The 25,360-nt window shown below is 53.7% G+C and overlaps 1 protein-coding gene across 1 annotated transcript in view; it reads right to left on the reverse strand.

Annotated features, from left to right (window-relative positions):
• Positions 1–500: 500 nt before the first annotated feature.
• Positions 501–25,360, reverse strand: part of Snx29 (sorting nexin 29) — a 459,228-nt gene continuing 434,368 nt past the window's right edge. Inside the window, exons 21-22 of the mRNA XM_045161574.1 lie at positions 21,064–21,203; positions 501–4,344 (exon numbers count right to left, since the gene is read on the reverse strand). Coding sequence (XP_045017509.1) covers positions 4,215–4,344; positions 21,064–21,203 — 270 coding nt within the window. The 3' untranslated portion in view covers positions 501–4,214. The remainder of the gene's footprint in view (positions 4,345–21,063; positions 21,204–25,360) is intronic.

Consider the following 25,360-nt stretch of genomic DNA (forward strand, 5'->3'; position numbering starts at 1 on the left):
CCAGTACCCATGTAAGCCAGATGCACTAGGTGGCCCACAGAGTTTGCTAGCAGTGGCTAGAGGCCCTGGTGTGCCCATTCTATCTGCCTTTTCTCTCTCTCCCTCTCTCTCTTAAATGTTCTACTTGCCAGGTACACGCCTTTAATCCCAGCACCCAGGAGGCAGCGGTAGGAGGATCACCAGGAGTTTGAGGCCAGCCTGAGACTCCATAGTGAATTCCAGGTCAGCCTGAGCTAGAGTGAGACCCTACCTCAGAAAACCAAAAATAAATAAATGTTCTTTATTTTTGTCTGTTTGCCTCACTTAGAATCAAAGTGTTCTTCACTACACAGTACCTGGCATATAGTAGATGCCCAATAATTACTTGTTTCTGACATCAGTGAATGAACATGAATTCTCATAGTTTAAAAAAAAAAAAAACACCTCTGTGAGGACATGCTTATAGTTAACCTACACCCTATTGTTGGAAAGGAAGATAAAAACACACATGGGACACCTGATTTAGAAAATGTCACTATTTTTATCTTTGCCACTGTAAAGAGGTTTATCTCAAACAGATTATAACAAAATTACCACAGCTTATTCAAAAAAAATTTAATACAAGAGATTTTAGAAAATTAAACATATTTGTTTAAAAATTCTATCCTGTAAACCTTAACCTAAGAGAAGGTCAGGATGCGGCACACTTGGACGCCTCTGCAGACATCCAGGCTTGACGCTCCCTCAGGCTCCAGGCGTGGACTGTAGACGTCACAGGGACCTTTCTGGAGTAAGGAGATGACACAAGGCTCATGAGGGCCCCATGCCTTCCCTGCAGACCCTGGCCCTTAGGTTCCGGTCCTGGGTACTCCGCAGCTCTGCTGGCCCGGGTGCAACCCATTGTTGTGGGTCCCCTGTCCTCATTCTTAATGGGGTCTCCTTGTCCATCCTGTTGACAGGGGCTGTCCTTGGCAGGTAGCTGAGCACATTGGAGGGGAAGGTGGTGACCAGTGCAGGTCAGTGAGTGGGTTTTCTACCTCGGTGTACGCATAGGGAGACCCAATGCACCAGTCACTCCAGCGCCTTCTACAGGTAGAGCAGCTGGTCTGTGGGGTGGCTCACCCTTCCCCAAGGGGGCTCTTGCTTTGTCATTATTTGTGTTTTTACTTCTTTGGGTGCCAGAAGTCTGTTGATATTGGCTGTCAGAATTTAACGACAAAAGCAAGGGCTCTGTGACAGCATTTGGAGCAACTGCAGTTGGGCGGTAGTGACTCACAGCTCACTGAGGAAAGTCAGAGGCATGCTGGCCGGGGTCGGGTTTGCCTGGAGCCCGAGCCGGAGCCGGAGGCCCGACGCTAAGCTTTCCTTCCTGCGATCCAGTAGCTGGGGCTTTTCTTCAGAAACCTAATCAAGACCATGTGTGACAGCAGTAGTGAAATGTTAGATAAAATATACAGTGCTACAGTTGTGCAGAATTAGCACAGAAGCCAACTCGGAAAGCAAGTATTTAGCACTTGGCTTTAGTGACGTGATGCAAGATGTTCTGAAGAACATCCGTCGGGATAGGCCTGGTGAGAGGTGCCTGCTTTCTGCACACAGCAGGTGACTGTCCAGGTGAGGAGAAGGCAGGGTGGAGGCATTGTCCCAAGTGGGATGCAGAGCAGCCAGATCCAGTATTGCCTTGGACATTTGGGACTCGTGACGGGTTGGGGCACTGCTGGCAAGATGATCTGTAGGCAGATTCTGGGGGCTTCAAGTTCTGGGCCCCTTTCTCTGGCCTCAACTGGATGAGGTTGGAGGGGTGTGTTCAGAGGTGTAGGGCAAACAGTGAGGGACCTGCTGCTGGGTTCAGAAAATGGACAATGGCCTCCTCCTGAGAGGTTATGCAAGCCAAGGGGCTCGTAGCCCTGTGGGGCAGCAGCCAGGGCCTGAATTGTGGTAACCTGGTCCTCAGGGCATGCCAACGGCTCCCAGACAGAATCAAACGTTTGATCAAGCACAAGGCCAGAGAACCGGGCTCGGGGGTAGGAAAGTTTCCCGAAGAGCTGGGGTTTTCAGTGGGCAGTGCTCCACATCCTGGTTTCTGGACTTGGGCCTCAGCTCCAGGGAGGAAGGGGTCTTGTGTGCCGGCTGGCTCTGTTCGCAAATGCATACCTGGGAACGGCTTTCCATGGCTGGTTTTGTAGGTGCAACAGAGGAGTTCTAGAAGCCTGTGAGGCCCATGCAAGCTGATCAGGTAACGAGAGGGGATGACCCGGAGCCGGAAGGTGATTCCAGGACTTCTGTGGGGCCAACAGCAGGGGTGTAGGCCAGTGGTAGCGCACCCACTTAGACTGTGAAAGAATGCAGGGCTCTGAGTTTCATTCCCAGCAGGAGGTCAGGGGGAGGCAGGCTACAAGCAGCCAGGCGGTCCCTCATGGCCCTGAGCTGTGCTCTCGTAACCCGTGCTGTGCAGCTTTCAGTGAAACTTTGAGAATTGAGGGAGCAGAGTCAATGCCAACGCTGGGCACCTGGCAGATTCATCCTTCCCTGGAGCCCAGACTCCTAATGAGGTTGGTTTAGGCCAGGTGCCCCCAATGGCCTTCTGCTCAGGACCCTGGGCCTTAGAAGGTGACAGGGTCCTTTCTCTATGGAATTCAACAGAACAGGAAACAGCCTCAGTGCCCCCTCCCCGCCCCAGCCTAGAAGAGATGTCTAGAGCCACCTGTGTCCCACAGGCTCTGCACCTTTGGCTAAGAGGGCTCTGGGCTCAGTGCCAGGCCCAGCAGTCCAGTGCATCATTGGGTCTGGGTACAGGGGAGAGGCGATGCTGGCTTCCTAGGGCCAGAGGCCTCTCCTTTTCCTCAGGAGGTGGAAGAGCAGCTTCTCTGTGCCCTTGCTGTCGGGCCAGCAGGTGTTCTCAGCCTCACCTGAGGCAACTGCCGAAGTGGGAGCTGTCCAGGCTTATGTTCCTCTGCACTGTGGTCAGGTCCTTTTCCTGTGCCCTGAGATTTCTTCTGGCTTCCAGGGACTGTGCTCAGCAGCAGCCTTCCCTGAGATCTCCTCAGGCAAGGAAACGCCCCTGTCCCCCTGGCCATTCAACAATACCTCACCTGCCTCTGTGAAATGCTAGCCCACCTACACGTGGGCATGCTTAAATGTCCGGGCATCTCCGCCAGCCTCGGTCAGAGAAGCTCTCACTGATTCTTGCCGGGTCCCTTTTGCAAGCTCCTGTACTTTGCACTTAGCCATCAGGGTGGTTTTGGCTGGGGAGACGGCTCTGTAATTTTGGTGATAAATCCTTTGACAAAGTGGAGGGACCCAAGCTGGGTGGAAGAGAAGTTTAGGGGCTGTCAGGCTACTGGTCTTCACTCCACTTTGTGCCTGCTGAACCTGGGACACTAGGACCATGCCCTGAGATGGGCGCAACTGGTAAACAGTCTTGGAGAGGGTTCTGCCGCTCTGAGGGCACACAGACAGTATGTCCTGAACGTAACTTTAGGGAAAGTCATCTGTTCAGAGATGACACTTGGTCCGAGAAGCTGAGGGTCCGTGTCACCTTCTGCACAAGTCCTTCATGATCTGAGGTCACAGCCACCACTTCTGGGGCCAGGGCTTTCTCCTCACCACCAAGTCCCCAGGCAGCGGCTGGAGGCTGGGATGGATGGCAGAGCTCACCAGGCCTGACCGTCAGCCCTGATCAGGGTGGCCTCAAGTTTCCTATGTGGTCAGTGTTCAAAGAACCAAAATAACTGTCACTGGTGACTCCAGCCCAAAGGAGTGACATCCCTGTGAGCCACATGATAATGCTGCTGGGTGTCTAACCACGGGGGAGGGGCGGGGGGAGCAGCAGATAGTTATGTTATGAAGAAAGCCAAAAGGGAAACCAAACCCTTGTTCTGCTTCCCGCATGCGCGGGAAGGCGTCGTGGAGGGCGTCTGAAGGTCCTGCGTGATGTGGAGCTGTGCATCTCAGCCAGGGGTACCAGCCCAGCCTGGAACCCACCCTGCCACTAGCCAAGAGGATGGCTAGCCTTGGCCACCTTGGGGAGTAGTGACAGTGTTCTCATCTGTCCACTGAGCGGTGCCTTGCTCTAAGGACAGGGACCGGGCAGCTGAGACTGACCAGTTTAATAGGGATGGTGTGTGGCAGTGGGGAAGGTTCACTCCCAGGGGGACGTAGTTGTCATGCCAAAGCATCAGGGGCCAGGTGCCATGGCTGAGTTGGGCAGAGAGTGGCTGGGAACTCCACCGAGGTCAGAGGTCTCCACTCTGGGGTTCCACGTTGCGTGTCTCCCTGGGCTGACCACGGGATAGTTTTGGGAAGCGGGAAGCCACTTTGGGTCGGCTGTTCTTGTTCAGTGGTTCTCCAGGTGGGGTGATGTCACTGTAAGACAAGAGGAGACATGATTAAGTTAGGGATCAAATGAGACAGGCAGGGACCACGTGTGAAATCAGCAGTGGTGGCCATGAGGAAAGGATACTTGCTGGCCAGCTCCAACTCAGGGATTCATGTGGTGTGTGAGTTTCATGCTTTCTGAAAGCTCTAGAATGTCAAATAGGTCCACCTATGTCTGAGCTAGCTTGGGTTCCCTTTAGGACCCCATCTTGAGGCTGTGAGAAAGGATGCACAGGCCAGGTTCCCCTTCCCCAGCCAAGCCGCATCTCAGAGCTGAGGGAGAATGCCTTGGCAAGCTCTGCACTAGAAGCTGTAAAACAGCCAGTGTCCAGCCACAGTCCCGAGCGGCATTCATCCTAAAAGGACAGCCGGGGCCTGGGCCAGTGTCTGCTGATCAGGACATTCCTTACAGCACTGTGAAGGGCTGCCGGCTGCCATGGGTCTTGTTATTAGACACCAAGTCATGGCTCAAGAGGTCACTGGAGCTGTTTGGAACCCAGGGTCTTTTGGGGGGGGGGGATCATGATAGTCATTGGTTAAGCATCTACCCACCAAGACAGTACACTTAAGTAATCCAGGCTGGCTTCACTGACTTGTTAAAGATGGTTGGCTACCAAATCGATGGGGGAGGGGAGGACCCTGCACACACACAGAAAAAGATGGGAAGGATGCATTCCTTCACTTGTTGCATGGGTATTTCTGGAACCTTCCATGGTAGGCTAGAGCAAGAGTCCTCTCCATTAAGTTCTGGAAAGAACAAAGAAATGGAGGCCACGGATGAGCTTACAAGGGGAAGGGGGGCATGTTTAGATCGGGACCAGGTCAGGGGACTTGGTGGTTCCCATTCCAGATGGGGGAGGGAACTGCGAGAGGGGGCTTGGAAAGACCCCAGGGGGGCGTGGGAGGAGTGGAGAAGGTCCTGCAGAGCTGACTTTGCCCCGCTTTGTCTGTGCCTCCCACAGTGGACCATCTGCAAATAACCGTCATTGCTTGTTTTCCTCGTGTGTATAAGTTTGGTGGGGAGGGGCACACGCTGGTCTCTGCTTCCCCTCTTTGGGGGCAGTTTCTCTTGCCATCGGCTGCTGGTGAGCGTCTGGATTTGCCTGGCTCCGCCTCACATAGCTATAGGCACATTTCGGTCAAGGATGCATGTGCCACTGTGCATCCGGCTTTATGTGGGCACTGAGGAAGATTAAAATTGGGTCGGCTTTAACCACTGAGCAAGCTCCCAGCACCCACTTATCACCCCTGAGCGCAGGTGGCAGAGGCAGTGGGATCATGACTTTGAGGCCAGCCTGGGCTACACAGCAAAACCTTGTCTCTGAGAAAACCCCTGCCTACTGTGTAGAAGGCACACAGAGGAAAGGCAATGGTGGAGAGCGTAAGAGACGGGAAGGTGGAGCCTGCAAAATGCTACCTGCGCCAACCCCAACCTTAAGCAACTCTGTGTGATGTCATGGCTCGCACTGATGGTGGTGTTGAGAATCCCACACTGAGATTGGCTTCCCCACACCATCACATACTCTAAGACTTCTAGGCCATCTCAGCCCATGGCCTTGAAAGCCCAAGAGTAATCCATCCAGCAAGTACTACGGCTGGGTTTACAAATGCATCTTGGGCTCCAGGCATACTCTTTGGGCCCATCCACTCCCTACAGCACCCACCTTTGGGTGCCATGAGCTCTTGCATATAGCCTTTATGCCTCAAGCATGCCCAGGGCCTCCAGCCCCCACACCCTCCCCTGGGGACTTGGGTGGTTCCTCAAGTGGCACCTCTGGCTTCTAAGGACTGTACTGGCTGTGTCCACAGCCCTGGGCGCTCTAACTTCCTCCACACTTTGAGCTCCAGGGGCTGGGAGGATTTCTTGTTACTATAGTTAAAGCTTGACTGAGGTTTTCTCCCTGTGAGGGAACAGGAGCCCTGATTCCAGTTCAGAGACTTGGCTAGTCCTTTCCCTAAACTGTCTCGCAGACCTCGGGAGGGGAGCCACCTGCAGGCAGGAGGTGTGGAGCATGGGGCTGGCTAGACAAGCAGGCCTCACAGGAAGCAGAGGGGTTGTTCTTGTGCTGGGGTCGAACCCCAGCTCCAGAGTTTTTACAAGGCTTAGGGGACCAGGCATCCTCAGGCCCGGGCATGCTGCACCTGGAGTTCAGCACTCAATGCTCAGGCCCCAGCGCCATGATTCAGGAAGGCTGGATTCTGTTTCTCTGCAGCACTTTGGGCAACACAGGGCTGGGAACCAATGGTGAGGAACTGCAGCGCCTGGGCCAGGCCCAGAGGCACAGAGGCCAGTGACCAAGAGAATGATTCCAGTCACTGCTGAGGTCCAGGGCGGCCCTTCGGTGGGTTGGCAAACTGGCTAAATGTCTAAACTTGGAGAAGTGGTTTTAATGGTCCCCAGAAGAGGGCAGATCCCAACACAGTTGCTTCTAGAAGGCTCCAGCACTTTCCAGTTGTGGGCCACCACTTCTCCACTTCTGATGAGGCCTCACCCAAGAGACAAGGTTCTCTAGGGATAGAGGCTGAGGGCCCTGTACCCCTCACCTGGAAGGCAATTGCTTGGCAGGGAGAAATATGACATGTATTGGCTCTGTGTATATGACTGTCTTTAGGGCTCATTTGGAAGCTCACTGCCAGTTAAATCGCAGAGAGAACTCAGAGCTTCCTTCCCAGCTTCCTCTTAGAGACTACAAAGGCAAGACCATTCCCATAAAAGCTCCCTCCTTGGGCTAGAGAGATGGCTTAGTGGTTAAGTGCTTGCCTGTGAAGCCTAAGGACCCCGGTTCGAGGCTTGTTTCCCCAGGTCCCACGTTAGCCAGATGCACAAGGGGGCGCACGCGTCTGGAGTTCGTTTGCAGAGGTTGGGAGCCCTGGTGCGCCCATTCTCTCTCTATCTGTCATTTTCTCTCCCTCTCTGTCACTTTCAAATAAACAAACAAAAAATATTTTTTTAAAAAAAAAAAAGCTCCCTCCTCCAATGCACAGACTGCTCCATCTTCCTTAGCAAGGGGCAGAAAATATGGCCATAGATTTCCTCCTCTACCCTCCTTGCTGCACGCAGCCCTTCAAGCTCAAAGTCCTTTCTGTAATATGCTCTTTTCTTTCACTGTTTCCAGGAACAGGTAAGGAAAAGAGCATGCACCGATAAATGTGTAACGTGCGCGTCTCCCTGGGCCTGGTGGCCACCTAATATCACCATCTTTGGATGCATCTTTCCCCGCAATCTGCTGCATACGACACGTTTGCGCACACACAGCTGGGCGCGGATATATATATAGTGCCGACATGCTTACTGCTCTGCTCACTAGTTCTAAAAATGGACACTATTCGCATTGCTGCCTCCTGTGCCATTTCCACTCTGCTGCATGCAAACTGGTCCCATCATTCTGGCGCAAGAGCGGGTAAACTTTCCTTGTGAAGGGCCATGCTATAAATAGTTTAGGCTCCAGGGGCCTGTGGGCTTCGCTCTACCAGGACAGAAGCTGCGGACAGTGCGCAGATGAGTGAGACTGGCTCAGTTCAGTCGAACATCTGTTATGGAAAGAGGGGAAGATGGGTTTGGCCCTGGCACAGTTTCCTGGCTCCTGCTCTAGTCAAAACTGTTTTATTCTTTGTGGTTCTGGGAATGGAACCCAGGGCCTTGTGCATGCTAGGCAAGTGGCTTACCTTTGAACCACAACCCAGTTCGCAAATTGAAATGTCTGGCCATTAACCCTAATTGTACCACACAGTGAGAAGGAAGGCCTGCCTGCTGCCCTGAGCATTGGGTCATGACCTGGCCTTCCTCCTTAAGGAGAAACCACCTTCGTGGAGAATCACAAAAGGGGCCAAAGACACTTTTTCAAGAGCAAGACAACTTCCTGCGTGGCCCAGAGTGCGTGGTCTAGGAAGGTGGGAGTCTTTCAGGAGGGAGGATGGCATTCCCAAGAGCAAGGGAACCAAGTGATGGTTGCTCACATCCTAGATACTGTAAACTAAATTAACACCATGGCATTCTCTTAGGATTTCAGAAGTTTCACATCCAACATAGGTTCCCCAGGGGTGATGCCATGGATGGGTGATAAATGCTATGGGCATCCCAGACATGGTCTAAGACCTGGGCATGGAGGAGAAAGGCTTCTTCCTTCCTGGAACAGTGAGTTCAGGCTGTTGGTAGTATCAAAGGTGTGCGCTAGAGAAATGGCTCAGCAGTTAAAGGCACTTGCTTGCAGAGCCGGATGGCCTGGCTTCAACTCCCCAGTACCCTAAGTCAGATGCACAGAGTGTCGCATGTGTCTGAAGTCCATTTGCTGCTGCAGCAGGAGATACTGATGTGTCCATTCTCCCTCCCTCCCTCCCTCCCTCCCTCTCTCTGTTTCTCAAATAAATGAATTTTCTTTTTATATATTTTTTATTTTTATTTATTTATTTGTGAGCAACAGACAGAGAGAAAGAGGCAGAGAAAGAGAGAGAATGGGCACGCCAGGGCCTCCAGCCACTGCAAATGAACTCCAGATGCGTGCGCCCCCTTGTGCGTCTGGCTAACATGGGTCCTAGGGAATCGAGCCTTGAACTGAACAGAGGTCCTTAGACTTCACAGGCAAGCCCTTAACTGCTAAGCCATCTCTCTAGCCCCTGAATTTTCGTTTTAAAAAGGTGACTCTGGGGCTGAAGGGATGGTTTAGCAGTTAAGGCGTTTTCCTGCAAAGCCAAAGGACCTCAGTTCAATTCCCCAGCACCCACCTCTAAGACCCCTCACAGCTAGCAAGTGCATGACTGTATTTCCAACTCGGGGGCCTGGCTCCCCAGTACATCTCTTCCTGCCCTTCCCTGGTCCCTGGCCGAGGCGCGGGAGGCCCTAGTTGGAAGAGCCTATGGAGTACTCTTCCCTCGTTTACTGCCCCCTCCCCTTTAGTGGCCAGAATCCCCATGGGGCTCAGGAAGTCTTCCCTCCTTCCAGCCACTCCACCTTCCACTGGCCCCTCCTCACCCACCCACCTCTCCCAGGAACCTCTGCAGGCCCCTCTGCAGCACCTCCTCTAATGGCCTCATTCTGCAGACGCTGCCACCCGGCTCATGCCACCCCTTCATGAATGGTGCCTCAGTTTGTGCCCAGGGCATACCTATGTCCTGAGCACCAGGATCCAAGGTGTCATGCCCACTAGGGACCCCTCAAGGACATCTCTTGCTCCTCTGACTACCTCCAGTTGTTAAAAGACAGCTCCACAATTGTGAGTGCATGCATGCCATCGGCATACCCTCTCTCTCACCCACGTCCCAACACTCCGAGGGGAAATGACTGGGCCCTCCCCTGTTCACACTGCTTCGCCCCCCTTGACGACACTCCCCCCACCCATGGCTCCCCTCCATTCCCTTGGCCACGAGGTCCTCTGGGGCTTGCTGTTGTCACCTCTGCTCTTCGCCTCACCATGCTGGTTACTTGGCATTGCTCAAGAAGGCTGGGCACTCTCAGCCTCGGGCCTTTGCACGTGGGGGTCCCTCCGCCCAGCTTGCTAGCTCAGTCTGCTGGCTTGATTATCCCTGTGGCTTTCCACACCAGGCACACCCCTGGTCTCCTCGGAAGTAGCCACTGTCTGGCACACGTGCACCCTCCCAGCTGCCCAGTGCGCACGAGGATGGGACTTTACTTGTTCCTGGACCATCAGCATCTCCTGTGCTGCTGGGCACACAGCAGGAGCACACCCAGTGCTTGGTGGAAGGAGGCAGGGAGGGTCAGACTCCCTCCACTCCTGCCCGTCTTCAGACACTGTGGGCTGTACTCCTGGCTGTCCCAGAACATGGCAGCCACACTGGCCCCCGGGGTGTTGGTGGCTCCCAGGGTGAGCCTACCAAGCAGGGCCCTCCCTTTTGTTGTTGGGACTAAGCTTAATCCTTTGATATCCATGTATTTGGGAGCAACACTAATCATTTATATGTGAAACTTCCTTTAATAAATGCTCTTACATGGAAGGTAGCTGCTTAACCATCTCTAATTTTCTCATCATGTTTTCTTCACTTTCTAGTCAAAACAACAGCTTTAATCACAGCCGCGATCCTGTGCAGATCAGGAAATAAAGATTTCCCCTCGTGTTCACAGTAAGTGTTTATAATTACCAATCGATCAATCTAGCATTCATGCTCCACTCACTAATCCTTGTTGAGTTGGATGTGGGGATGGAAAGGGGACGTCGTCTTCCCAATGTGAGTGCCTACCAGGCGCCTGTTCTGCAGTGACTGCACGGAACCCGCCCTGCTGTACAGGGGGCTTTGTGGATGTAGAAATGGGGGGCAAAGGGGAGGACAGTATCACCCAGCTCGGTGATGGACTGAGGGCTCAAACCTGGGAGAGCCCCACTTTTTCCATCTCGTGCGCTGAGGCCCGTTACTCAGGTCCCTCTCAGAAGTGGCGCGTGTCAGCGAAGGCCCTCCCCCACGTGGTCTGGCAGTGGCAGCAGATACAGCTGGAGGAGACCGTGCTGGGCGCCTACACCTGTGGCGTCTCTCCCTGCCCACTGGAGTCCACAGGTAGGGTGCTCAGGGCCAGAGTGGGCATCACCCCAGGCTCTGTGCCGCCATTCAGAGGCTGCCCCTCGGACGGAAGTCATGTCCTGCAGGCCTCCCAGGAACTCTCCCTGGACTGTTGACGGGATCTCCTGGGAGCCCAGCCCTTAGCTTCTCTTAGTCAGTGCCCTGTCCACAGACAGCATGCCCAGGAGAAGACTGCCACCCCCAGGCGGGCCTGCAGGAGACTGAGGGAAAGGGGAGAGGGGGAGAAGAGGGGAAGGGAGAGGGGAGGGAAGGGAAAGGAAGAGAAGACAAAAATGGAAAGATGCCCGTGACCTGAATCCGCAGACCTGTGGTGAGGCAAGCGATGCTTCCTCACTGGCATCTCCTGCCGAGGTGACAGGCAGTCTGGAACCAGAGCGGAGATGGGCGTGGTCACCAGGCTCATGGAGCACGGGGGATGGCAGCCTGCCTCACTCTCTGGCCTCACACTCAGCCTGCTTCTGCGAGGGATGGTGCAGCCACCAGGTCTGAGGAGCATAGACGCAGTAGCAGTAAGAAATGAATACAGCAGGAAACCTCCCGAGGGAAGAAGTGCGGGGCCCACAGGGGAGGGAGCACACAGCCAGAGCCTTTCCTCTCTGCACTCACATGTGAACCTGAACCCACCTTGACCCCGTCCCTGTGCCATATACCAAGGTTGCCTCAGACGAGTTGCAGGCCAAGATGCAAGGGAAAAGGCAATGAAGGACCCGAGGAGGGTCTATGACCTAGGCTGAGGTTCAGAGCCCTTAGATATGGCACCAAGGTGTTGTTCTAGGATAGAAAAGCTGACAAGCTCATTTTCAACAAAACCAGGAAAAAAAAGAAAATTGATACAATAGAACTGCTGCCAGTAAAACAGAAAGACGAGCTGAAAAGTGCAAGAACGCAAATCTATCAGATGGGCAGTGGGAGGCTCAAGTCCTCACGGGGCAGACAAAGAATCTTCTGAACTGGAATGTAGAACTACCGACACTGCTGTTGTTAAAAACTGGGCAAAAAGACTTTAAGAGCCTCATCCGAGGAAGATGTTCGAAGAAAACAAGGTGTGGAGAGGAGACGGCAGGCGGCTGACTTCGGTGAGCGACTGTGACACTAAGGGAGACTGCTGGGGATGGAAGAGGTAAAGCAGTGCAGGGTGGGCAGGGAAAGGGGGAGAAGTCAAGCAAACCTAAGTACAATGAAGGATGGAAAATCTCTAATAGAAAATACATCGTGACAATACCGGGTAGAAGCGGCGTCACACGACTCTGGAGAGGGCACACTGGCACAGTCACGCTAGACCACGTCTTGACAGTGTCATGTTTACTGGGTGGCCAAGCAGCCCCTCAGGTATCTGTCTAGAGAAGCGGCCATTTTTGTAAATGCGTCTACTCTCTTCACGAAAATCTGACAAGTGGGAATCACATACACGTCTCTGCGAACGGACAGACCATGGGGCATCCACAGGAGGAATGCTGCTTGGCCAGGGAAGGGAGCTAAGTGCCGAGCTTCCCAAGAGCTTAGATGGCCAGCCAAGGAATCTTGCTGAGTAGGGTAGGTGAGCCACCAGGGAGTGGCTTACTGTGCCGCTCCATCTGTACGACAGTCCTCAGAGGACAAGACCAGGGGATGGAGAGGAAGTTCTGGGCACGGGGCAGGGTATGAGCGAAAAAGTAAAGAAATTCAGGGGCGGGGGAATCTTTTGGGTGGATAGAGCTGGTCTATATCCAGGTAACTATGGCAATCAACATCTGTGCATTCACATCATGGAACTGAGCGAGAATGATAGGCCCGTCAATTTTCCTGTAGGTTAAATTTTCAAAGATACTCAGGCAAGAGGGCTGGCCAGTGTACGAAGTTAGCCGGACTGCCTGGGCTAGGCTGGCTCACTGCCATCCTTGCCATCTTCCCAGTAACAGAGCATCGGCACTAGAACTTGCTGGCGGCTTCTTCTACCTAGAAAAGGCTGCTCTCTGTGGGGCCGCAGCCACCCTCACTCACGAGCATCCTTGTGTCTTTTGTTTTCATGTGACTTCTTGGTGCCCTCTCACTCTGACTGGTTTCTACCTTGTAACTTGCTTTGGTGACGACATGGGCAGCTAAAAGGACAAAAGCAGAACTGGGAAAGAGACATGGTGCCCAGGCGATGGGGGCTCTGTAGGAGGAGGAGAGAGAAGGGCTTCACCTGTCATAGTCAAGGGTAGCCTCAAATAACAGGAGCCAGTTTATCTGCCCCATGGACAAGAGGCCAGCCAGGACCAGGGACCTCCAGCCCACCACCTGGGGTGGGGACAGTGCCAGGGCTGTGGCAGTAGAGAATTGGAGGTTCAGGGTTATCACCTCTCAGCGGCCACTCCTAGACAGTGTTTTAAGAGCTCAAGGGGAAACCCAGAAGGCTGTGCGACAGCCTGACCCACGAAGAGGAAGGCTGTCCCAAAGATGAATGACACCATGGTGGGACAAGACAGAGCGGTCTGTGGGCACCTCTATGTGCTGAGGCCATCCCTCTGGTATTAAAGTATTTTATTACATTTTTAATAACCCAAAATTGGATGGAGGTTGGGCCAAAAATAACCTAATCTGCTTCCCTTTCTCCAAGCTGATTTTTCTCAGGCTCCAATGTTTAAAAATAAAAGCCATGAAGTAGGGCAGGGAACTGTAATAATACCTAAGCTGTCAACTCATATCATCCTGGGAAAAGAGAGACTTTGAACAAAGAAGTAAAAATGTGACTGCAGTAAAAATAGTCCCCTTTGAGAGGCCCCTTCTAGGTGGCATCTCTTTTGATCCTCCCAACGAATCTGTGTGGTCTTTGCACCTAGTCCCATTTTACAGATGCGGACACTGAGGCACTGAGCAGCCAGGCTACAGGGCTGCTGAGTAACAGGGCTGGCGTCTGAGCTCAGGTACGTTTTGCTCAGACTTGCTCTGAAGAACTGCTACTGGAAATCAACCATAGAGCTTCAGCTTGTCTGTGGTGAGGGAACCTGGGCTGCCACACTGACCGAGGAGGAAAGATAGTCCTCTGCTCGGGGGGACCCAGCATGTTACAGCCTTGGCACCGGGCTCAGCGGTGAGGGCACAGTTGTGAGATGGTGTCATGCAGACACAGTCATACAGCCTCTGCCTCCCACAGTGAGTGGACCACTGTGTGGGAGGAAAGGGAGTGACAGTCCACACATGGAGAGATGCACAGGAACCTCAATGAATATGCTTGCTCTGCGCACCTAGCGTCTCAGATCACGTGCTTCGCCCGGTTCCTGTGGAACCTGGAAATTGGCTGCGCACACTCTTGCTGGTCTCACCAGCATTACTGCAAGTGCCTATCTGTCTCTGCTGTTAAGTGCCTCAACCAATCAAACAGCAGTCCCTTTTTTGCAGAAGAGAAAACTGAGACCCAAGGCCGTAAAGGAGTTCAAGATCACCAGCCCTCTCTTGTCACCATTCTGCTCAGCCCTCCAGAGATGAGTCCCCACATGGGCTCATCCCGAGCAATGACAGCAAGGCTTGCTCCTTGTCATCTGAGGAACTTCTTAACCTGCCTTCCTAGAAGCTGGTGAGAAAACCGTCTGCAGCCCCGTCCTTGCAAGTCCTTGTGTGTGGACGAGGAGCCCTGTGCTCTTCTCGACCTCTCTGCTCCAGCAGCGCTTGCTGGGCAGAGAGCCCTGGGGCTGGAGCTGGGCTTCGCTCACCTTTCAGAACCAGTGAATTCACCCTGGGCGCACTGGACAAACGTGGGGCAGGGAGGAGCTGTGGCTCTCAAGCAAGCCAGCTAGGAGCCGCTGGTCAGGTGCTGTGTGCAGGAGGCATCGGAGGACACTGTCCACAGTGGTGTCAAAGCCCCGAGAAGCTCACTTCCTCACCCTCCCCAGCCCCATTTTCCAGTCCTTTCCAAAACTCAATAGTGGAACCCAAAGTGAGGGCTGTGGGTGGGACCGTGGGCAGCACCAGCCAGCCAGGGGTCCAGATCCCTGTGGGCAGCCCCGCAGGAGCGGGCTTGGGGGCGGCACAGCAAGTGGTCACTGGCCGCGCAGGCTGTGTCCAGGGTCCACCAGCACCGGGCTTCCTTCCAGCTTGGCCCAGAGGAGCCACATCCACATCAGCTCAGCTTATCCTCCTGCAAGCCTGCATCCTCACTGTGACACTGGCTTGGCCACGTCGCCTGGTGCACTGTTTCTATCACTTGGAGAGAAACGGTAATGGCCACTCCAGAGGCGAAGGCCCTGGCTCAGTGTGTGGCTTGGTGATGCCAACCCCGCTCTGCCTCTTGAGCCTGGAGCCCTGGGCGCACCAGCGGGCTACTTGGTGTCTTTCAACGTGGCGCCACAGACAGAATACACTGCTCACTGTGCCGAACAAGGGTCTCTGAGAGCTTCTGCCTCCAGAACCCGATCTGCTGGGAAAGGATCTGCCCAATGGCAGGCTGGACTGACCCCTCTGAAGGTCCCCTTTCCCTCTGCTGCCCTAACTGGCTTCTTATGGTACTCTCGCACTGACAGCAGTGGCAGGGATGCCATCGCAGTTGTATAGTGCCAGCTGCTCCATAGGGCCTCTGCCGACTTGGCAGCCCAGGAGTTAAGACAGCTTGCTATTCCTAATGCTCTGGGGCTAGGTGCTGATTTTGCAGCTCATTCACAGAGGCGGTTTCTCAGAAAAAGCACTCCTCCCCTCCAGCCCCGATACACTTTCTTCCTGCCTTTCCTTCTGCCTGGATGGCTCCACACACTGCCCATGTCCCCAGCCCGCAATCTAGATCATCTTTCCCCTTTCTCTGGGCCCCTTCCCCATATCCAACTCCTTGGTGATTCACACAAGCCAGCCATTCCCACATGGACACTGGGCTCATATAGCCCCCTAAAAGGGGCTCTAAATTCCTGAATGAGGGGACTATTTGAGATGTCAAAGTCAGGTTCAGGAACTCCCCATATCAGAAGCTTATCTTAAAGCCTTTTCAATTCTTTACTCCTAACTCCAGAAACCCAAGAAGGCCTGCGTAATAAATACTGGCCTTGGCAGGACTGACAAAGAACCAAGTCTAAAGAAAACACCCCCACCACGAAAAACCCTGGCAAACACCATCAGGTGCTGCTGAAATAAGCACGTGCCACGGGCAAGGTCACACAGGGGCCAGGAGGAAAGGGCGACAGGGGTTGTGAAGCCCGCAGAGAGGGGAAGACAGGCACATGTGTGCCTTACAGCCACCCTCCGTCAGCCTCACAGCAAGGCAGCAAGGTCATACGGTCACGTTTCTAGAACTCACTTCTTGCAGTACCTCTCCTGGAATGCATCCTATGCACACCAGCAAAAGATCTGCAGCACACAGAGCCTTGAGAGAAACTTTGATCCCGGCAGGGGCTCATCCCCATGCAGACTGTGGCCGCTGCCGCTGCACACCCGCTGATCCCCCAGACCTCCGCCTGGATCGCTTGTCATGCTGGGCGGCACTTCGAGCAGAATTCCTCAAGCCAGAAAGGCAGCCTGCTACCTGCTACCGCTTGGCTTTTGCAGAATTACAGCACTTCCCCAACTTCTTAGCTGATTTTTCTGGGGACCTGAGAAGTGCTGGGAAGGTACTGCCATCTGATGCCAGCTCAGATCACTGAGCCTAGACACAGCCACACCTCCCCACTTCCCCACCTGGACCCAGGCCCCCCCTTCGGACCTCACAGAGGCCAGTTTCTAAACGCGATGTCTCACTTCCATCGCCTGCTCCCTGACCGCTTGATCTTCATCTACAGACTGCCTCAGACATTTGGCCCCTCTTCTGGCTGGAGCCTTCTTTACCATCAGTGACTGGGCCACCTTGCCACCTACTCATTTGTCACCTATCTGTTATCCCCAAATGGTGGTGATGCTGACCCTAACACCTTGCTGTGAGGCTGACAAAGTGTGTTGTACACCTGGCCATAAGGTGTGCGGCATGCACATGAGTTCCCCGCTCAGGGGGTCTTTGGAACTCATGTCCCTCCTTCCTCCTGAACCCTGCAGTCCAGGCTATCTGCCTTATGTCTGGTCTGCTGGGAAGATGCTCAGAGCTATGTCCACTTGTTAGAGTTACCTTCTCATCACTGGACAAACACCTGAGCAGAAGCAACTCATGAGAGGAGAGTGTTGGTTTCAGGCTTACGGAGTCCCGGGAAAGCTTCCCTCCTCACCTCTGGAGGGCACGGATGCCCCTTCCCTCTGCACTCTGGAGGGCACAGACATCCTGTCTGTCTGTCTGTCTAAGTCCTGTGGCAAAGGTGCAGGTGCTCTGGGTCAGAAGGGCTTCTGGAAACCACTCTCTGCTGAAGCACTCCCACTGAGATGTCCCAGGCAACACTGTTCCGGGGAGAATGGTCTGGAAACTTTCTGTGTTCAGGGAGGACAATGGGGAGAGAAACTCAAACAGCCACTGCAGAGGCTGGTGTGCAGCTTTCAGAAGAGACAATCCGATTGTATCTCATGTAGACGGCAGGGGGTAGGGGGAGGCAGGGGTACAGAATAGTGCAGAGCTTGGGTCTGATGCAGGATCCCAGCAGCGACAAAGGAGCTGCAGTGACTCCAGCGACGACACGTGGTGGGTGGCCTGCTGACTGCCCTGTCCCTCGCTCTCTGCAGACCTCCAGGTTTTCTCCATTCCATAAGCTCATCACTTTCCTCGGGATGTCTGCTCCCAGACCCTCCCTCAACAGCTCGCTTTCTGCTGCTGGAACAGGCTGCAGCATGCACGCATGCATGCGCCTCTCTCACTGCGTGCAAGGCACGGCTCTCAGAGCTTGGTCTGTTTGCTCACGGTACCCTCGTGGCCACTCTCTGAGGTAGGAGCTGGTGTCAGCCATGCTGTAGAGAAGGAGGCACTGGGCCTGGAGCAGGGAGGGGCTTGCTCACAACCACACATCTAGCCATGACAGAGCTGGCACGCAACCTGAGGCGGACATGACCGAAAGGAGAAAGTGGGCAGATGGTGGTGCCGGGGGCTGGCCCACGGCTTACAACTGCCTGCTTAGCCCAGCGCCAGGATGGGGACCGCTTCCTGCCTCAGGCCAAGGGGGAGCTGCCTGGGGCTCGAGGACACACAGGAGAGCAGCAAGACAGGGCTCGGCCAGCAGCCTAGCTTCCCTCACCATCCTTCATGTTTACTTTTTCTTTTTAAGCCCTCTGGATTTCTGGCCACTTGGCCTGTACTGTGGGGACAGCCTGAACAGAATCTTTTTTCCATTCTAGCAACTGGGGAGTGTTAAAGACTGGTTTCTAGAAAGTTCTTATTAGCCTGTAAAAGGAATTCAAGTGAGAGAGGTGTGAGGAGGAACTGCTTCCTTGCTCTCAGTGCCTTACAATGCAAGGAGTCTCAACTTGGGCTCAAGTAGCTGTGGCAAGGCAGTTTGAAACCCCTGGGCTAAGCTCCACCGTACCTCACTTCAGCCGAGACTGCACTTAATGATGTTGACAGTAAATGCAGCAGCAGGGAAAGGGTGGGAAAGGGGAAACCAAGGGCGCGTTTCTGCTGAACTTCCAGGTGGGAGTCTGTGCTGTGGCCTACGTTGCTCTGCCATCCTCTCCCTAACTCGTCCTCCCTCTCCCTCTCCTCCCTCTTTCTCCTAGGGATGATTTACTCGGCCGAGGAGCATTTTAATAACATGCTCAGCAGCCGACAGCACAGCAAATTATGGAAACCACCTGATGTGCAGGCCAGCTCCACAGAACAGTCTTTGGAGCCCAGGCTGCCCTTCATTAGTGGGACCTGAATTCTCCCTTGGCATCTGCCGTGGGTCACATTTCTCGGGAGTTTACCTTTCCTACAAGTGGCAGGACAAACAAGGTGAGGCTCCTCAGAGAGGAGGGTGCTGCGGGGGGGCAGGGGGAGGGTCGCCATCCCTCTGCTCCCTGCTCTGGGGCAGACTGGAGCAGACACACAGAGTCCAAATCGGAAAAGAAAAGCCCCACTTACCACCTCAGCACGGCTACCGGCATTGGTGAGGAAGGGAACGCAGGCTGATGAGAGATGGGGGAAACACTTGACTTACCGACTCTTCCCTCTCAGACCTGGGCAGGCTGCTCAGGAGCTGAGGGGACCTTGTAGGGTGTATAGCAATACTGACAAATGCAAGACGGGGTACCAGCAGACCCTGCCCAAGCTGGGAAGCTTTAAGGAATACTCACGAGAAATCCACCAGGTAATTCCTCCCACTGACTCTGATCTCCCTGCTCCCCTTGGTACCTCATCATGGGACCAGAATCATTTGCACAGAGGTTAATGGGGACTGGGTCACAGTAGAGACAGGTGCTGAGCAGAAGTGGCAGAGGAGTGCTCAGCGCTAATACACCTCTATCACACCCTCCAAGGCTCAGGTTCCATTGCGGAAGAGGTGGCAGAAAGAATGTGACAGCCAAAGGAAGGGTAGGACCCTTTACCATGCACTCTTCCAGACACAAAATGGCCTGGCTATCCATGACCTCACAGTGCCTGACACTACCTACACAAGACCCTCATCATAGGAGGAAGAGATCGTGACATCAAAATAAAAGAGAGACTTCTTGGAAAGAAGAAGGGTTCGATGGACGTTAGATTTGAGAGAGGGAGAATGTGGGTATGGGGTGGAAATTATGGCTTACTCTCGGTACAAAAAGGTTCCTTTCAGCAAACAGCACCGCTGAACCTGCACAACACACTGACTGTCGCATTACCATATGGCTGCCACCACTGTCCGCAGTGCCTGGACTATCTGAGCCAGGTGGGGGGACCCCAGTGTCTTACACGGGCAGTGCCTTCTCTCAGACTCATTCTTAGGGCCGACATGCCAGCTGCCTTGTCAATGGAGAATTCCGCCCAAGTGTCCGTGGCTGGGGAGAGGCTCGTTCCCAGCACACACCTCGGGCTCGGGCGGCCTGGGAGAGGTGACTGAGCACTACACTGCCCAGTGTGGCCTTTCCAGAATGCTGAACTCCAGGCCCGGCACCGCAGACAACTGCAGAGCAGGAAAACATACACCGTGTCCTTCAGAGAGGAGGACATGCAGCTTTTATCACACACGCAACACAAGTGTGTCTTCTCACTAAATCGCAAGACCGTCTGACGCTCCTGAGCAGCCCTCTCAGCTACGGTGGAAGGACCTGCACAAGGGAGAGGCTGGCCCCACAGGTATGGGGTCCGGTCTCACCTGGAAGTGCTGGGTGCGCCCCACGGACAGAAGTGAAATAAGCCCGCAGTGTGAGTTACAGCATCCCCAAGGCACGAACAGCCTCTGATGCTCTCCTTGTGCTATCTGGAGGAGCGGCACTGAAAGGAAGTGACTCGTCCACACTTGTGTCGTATAAGCACGGGGACAGTCTACGGTGGAGGGAGCCTAAGGCTCTTCCTGGGATCCATCACCAAAGCCTGAGGAAACCCAACACCCAGTGTTGCAGGGCGACACCAGGGAGCTGAACGCTAACACGTCTTTTCTCTGGTCAAGACCTACCAGGTGTGAACGACGGAGCCTGGCAGACTTGTAACCCTCAGGTCAAGGCTGCTCATCTGCACATTCCAGGGCCCCAAGAGCACTGAGCAGGGCTTTCATTTATGTCCCGTCAACAGCTCCCAAAGCCTGAGTGCAAGGTGACATGGACAGGTACTTTACAGAACACGGGCACCCTAACTTCAAAAGGCAAAAAGGAAGCAATGGTCAGAGCCTGGACATGCCCGCAGGCCAGGTACTCACAGAGAGAGGACAATGGTCAGAGCCTGGACATGCCCACAGACCAGGTACTCACAGGGAGAGGGCAATGGTCAGAGCCTGGACATGCCCACAGACCAGGTACTCACAGGGAGAGGGCAATTGTCAGAGCCTGGACATGCCCACAGACCAGGTACTCACAGAGAGAGGGCAATGGTCAGAGCCTGGACATGCCCACAGACCAGGTACTCACAGGGAGAGGGCAATGGTCAGAGCCTGGACATGCCCACAGACCAGGTACTCACAGAGAGAGGGCAATGGTCAGAGCCTGGACATGCCCACAGACCAGGTACTCACAGGGAGAGGGCAATGGTCAGAGCCTGGACATGCCCACAGACCAGGTACTCACAGGGAGAGGGCAATGGTCAGAGCCTGGACATGTCCACAGACCAGGTACTCACAGAGAGAGGGCAATGGTCAGAGCCTGGACATGCCCGCAGACCAGGTACTCACAGAGAGAGGGCAATGGTCAGAGCCTGGACATGCCTGCAGGCCAGGTACTCACATGAAGAAGGGCATCAGCTGCACCAGAGTCTCCTTCTTGGGGCTGGCAGCAAACTCGGGCACCATCTGGATGACTTTGTTCATGACACTGCGCAGGTAACCCTGCAGCTGCTTCCTTCTCTCCTCCACAAACTTGGCATCCTGAGAACAGAGATGGAAAGCATGTTTCATAAGCTCGTCTTGCCTCTTAGGAAGGACCCCGAGATGTGCACCCAACAGTCAGAGTGGCTGGGGTCAAGGTCAGTGGTAAAACACTTGCCTAGCATGTGCAAGGCACTGGGTCCCATTTTCAGCACTGCCCAAGGGGCGGGAGAGGGGGGACTCAAAGCAACAGCTAGAGGGCATCACCATGCTCAGCTGGTCCCCATGGCATCAGGCATGCCAACACAACTACCAATGGGCAAGAGGCGCATGGTATTATTAGGGCTCTTTTATTCTTGCCCTTTGGGGCATGTATGCTGTGTCCAGATGTGTGCATCCCATGTGCACACATGTGGAGGCCAGAGGACGGCATCACTGTCATTTCAGTTAGAATGGCTGACCAGTGAGCCCCAGCCAATCTGTCTCTGTCCCCCACCACAAGATTGTGGTGACAGGCATGTGTGACCATACCTAGCTGTTTATGTGGGTTCTAGGGAATGGAACTCATACCAGATCAGCTCCTCCTGCTTGTGGGGCAAGAGCTCTTGCCCACTAAGCCATCACTCCAGCTCAGTTTCTACTATTAAGCAGAGGAAATACAGGTCCAATACATGTTCCCATAAATGAATGAGCGGCTGGGTGTATGAATGAATGTGTCCCCAGGAGTTGATGAATGGATGAATGCACCAGAGTGTGCCAAGCGTGACATCAGGGAGAAGGACAAAACCATGAGCACCGGCCATTGGTATAGGTCTCGTGGGGTTCACAGGCCAGCGAGTGGAATGTGAGTACATCCAGGAACCACCCAAGGAAATACACAATCATTAGCACAGCGCCCAGGTCAGACGATAACACACCAAAGGTTCCCGGCTGTGCACGCCTCACTCATCTCTAGCCTCACCTCAGCCCACGTCTGCCTGGCCTTCACGGGCAGGACCAGCTTCCCAGGCCTGCCCCCACTGCCATCACAGAGGCCTGTGCTTTGGCCTGAGCGGCAACCTGCTGCCTGACATTCTGAACCTGCAGATGCTCTCCACACCCGCGCCTGCATGGCTCTTCCCAGGTGGATGCTGGCTCAGGAGCAAGACCAGTGTGGGCGCCAGGGAAGGTTTCCTCTCACTGCTCCGTCTGGGCCCCAGAGCAAGTAAGTACACTCAGCGCAGGGAGGAGAGGAGGCTGGGGAGGACATCACAGCCTCGCAAGAACACAGTGGAATATGATGACTTGTACGTAAAAACCAAGGAAACTGTGGCCGAGAGCAGAGCTCCATCCCACACCCAGGAGGGTAAGAGGGCAGGCACTCTTTAGCACAGAGCCCATCACCCAGGCAGGAACTCTGTGACAAAACAGTGGTGCACTGTCAGTGACAGACACCCACAGGAGAAAACCCACCATGCAGTGCTGGGTCATGCTCAGGCTGAGGATGACTATTGTTCAGAATCCACTGGACCCTGCGTGTTCTTTGGCAAGCCTTCTCTAGACACCATGTAGGGGAAGAAAGCAGAATTATCTACCACCTGGGACCCCTTGTGGCCACTCCAAAGTCACCCCAAGTGACCTTCCTCCAGTGTCATGGGCCACTCTGTCATGATTAGTGCAATCCCAGGACAGTGGCTAAAATCTGCAGCCTGCTATGAGGTTGGCCAAGTGGCATCAAGACAAGGAGGGTCCTCTGGCCCAAGCTGGAGCCACCTGGCCAAGCTCACTGGGTCTGAATACTGAATTCTTCTCCTTGGTCTCCAAGCTCAGACCATCGTTAAACAATTAGAGGGTCTTTCTCTGGATGGGGCTAAGTGTCAGGTGAGAGCTGAATGGAGCTAATCAAACCTGGATTTTTATCTGCACAAGGAAATGTTAAGGCGTCTTGAGCTGTTGTGTAGCAGGAATAAAAGCATGAAGCAAACCAGCTCGGGGGGGAGCTCTGGGTTTGGGAGTGGAGCTCACAGTACTGCAAGTCCCATCAGAGGTTGGAGATGGTCCGGTGTGGTGCAAGTGGGGCCGGGCTGAGGCGCAGAGCCAAAGGATGGCACGTGCGGTCCAGTGGAGGGCAGAGGAGCCTGCCATGAATCCAGCCAGCACCTCCTCTCACCATGATGGCACAGGTGGCAGTGACTTGGCAGACTGAGGATCTACTCAGAGGAAACCCAAATCCTTTCCTAGCACCCATTCTCCATGAGAGCCAGTACCTGAAAACCTACATCATGTCCTGCTCCAGGAAAGTCTGACCTGGTACCAAACCTCAGTTTCACCACTGAGTCATTTGTACCTGAGCATTGTCGTCATGCTCTGGGCTTCCCATCAGCTGTGCCTTTAGGACACACCTGAGGGCGGCAGCAGACGCAGACAGGAAGAGCTTGCCTGAGGTTCTAAAGCAGGTGGCAGCTGAGCAGGGCCTCACTCGGGTCTTCACAAAGCAATGTCAGCCCCTTCGGCTCAGAAGACAACCCCCCACACCAGCATTCGGCTCACAGAGATCCCACCTCATGGGCTTTCGCAGAAGCCACTACTGTGTGAACAGATGTACACCTGTCACCTCAGTGCCTGGGCACGCAGGCTTCCTGACCCCCAACCTCGGCTCTGGACACGGCTACCAACAGCTCTCACTCTGGTCCCAGACCTGAAGCTCCACACACTGTGCGGCAGGATGTGACTGAGGGACACGGAAGACAATTCATACAGCGACTCGTGAATGGCTGTGGCATTTTCTACAATGATGACATTTTTACTTCATTGCAACGAAACTTAACATGTCAAAATAGAGGAAGTTCTAATGCATTTTCATACTGGCGTCTCTAGACCCTTCCTTGCTTGCTTCATTGCTTCCACCTTCTAAGTGGCCATGAGTGAGTGAGTGAGTGTGTGTGTGTGTGTGTGTGTGTGCATTGTGGGGTTTGAACCTATGGCCTCATAAGCCCTAGGCCACAGAGCTACTAAAATGCTAACGTGTTTTTTTTTGTTTTTTTTTGAGGCAAGCCCAACAGACTGGCCTTTCTTTTTTATGAGGGGGGTGGAATATGAATGAATTGGCATGCCAGGGCCTCCAGTCACTGTAATCAAACTATAGGCACATGCACCACCTTGTGCACGTGTGTGACCTTGTGTGTGCACTTGTATCACCCTGTGTGTCTGGCTTACATGGGTTCTGAACCTGGGTCCTTGGGCTTTGCAGGCAAGTGCCTTAACCACTAAGCCATCTCACTGAGGGCGCTGAGTGTGTTGGTGCACCCCTGTAATGCCGGCACTGGGGGGCAGGAGGAGGTGACGGCAGGAGGATGAAGAGCTCATGGTCAGACTCGGCTACACAGCAAGTAGAAGCCAGCCTATGCCACATGAGACTACCTCAAAAAAAAAAAAAAAAAACTAAATAGGGCTGGACAGATGGCTTAGTGGTTAAGGTGTTTGCCTGCAAAGCTAAAGGGCCCAGGTTCAATTCTCCAGGACCCACAAGGGGGCACACACATCTGGAGTTTGTTTGCAGTGGCTAGAGGCCCTGGTGCGCCCACTCTCTCTCCTTCCCTCTTTCTCTGCTAAATAAATAAAAATAAAATATTTTAAAAAACTAAATAAAGCCACCATGCCATTTCACTCTTACTTACCACGTGAACACTTTCCTACATAGCCAAATATCATTATTACCTCTAAGAAAATGAATGCTAATTGTCCCATCAGTTCTGGTAAACATTTGAATTTTTAACAGCTCCACTGCTTCTGGATGCTTTTCTTGTTTTCTGTTGGTTTTGTTTTGGTAACAGGATCTCACTTTGTAATCTAGGCTGGCTTTATACTTAAAGTAATTCTCCCGTCTCAGCTTCCTCTGTACTGGGATTATCCAAGGCGCAGCTTCTTTAGAAGGTCGGGGCTTTGGGGAAGGTGAAGCAGGGTTTCTCTATTTAGACCAGGCTGGCCTTGAACTTGTGATGCTCCTGCCTCAGCCTGTAATCCTAGGGCTAGGATCACAGGCATGTGCCACCATGTCAACTGCTTCTGGAATATGTCGGGGGCTTGTGGGGTACCCAGAAGGAACTGAGCAATGCTCCAACAGGTGAATAAAGGCTGCTTGGAACTGACACCCCCATGTGGATGGGTGGTTCTGAGAGTCTCATGAACACATTCTTGACATTTTCAGCACAAGTCTGCAAAGGGTCCAAGGATTAAGT

This window comes from Jaculus jaculus, chromosome 11 (genome assembly GCF_020740685.1).
Source record: "Jaculus jaculus isolate mJacJac1 chromosome 11, mJacJac1.mat.Y.cur, whole genome shotgun sequence".
NCBI classification, from domain to species: domain Eukaryota; kingdom Metazoa; phylum Chordata; class Mammalia; order Rodentia; family Dipodidae; genus Jaculus; species Jaculus jaculus.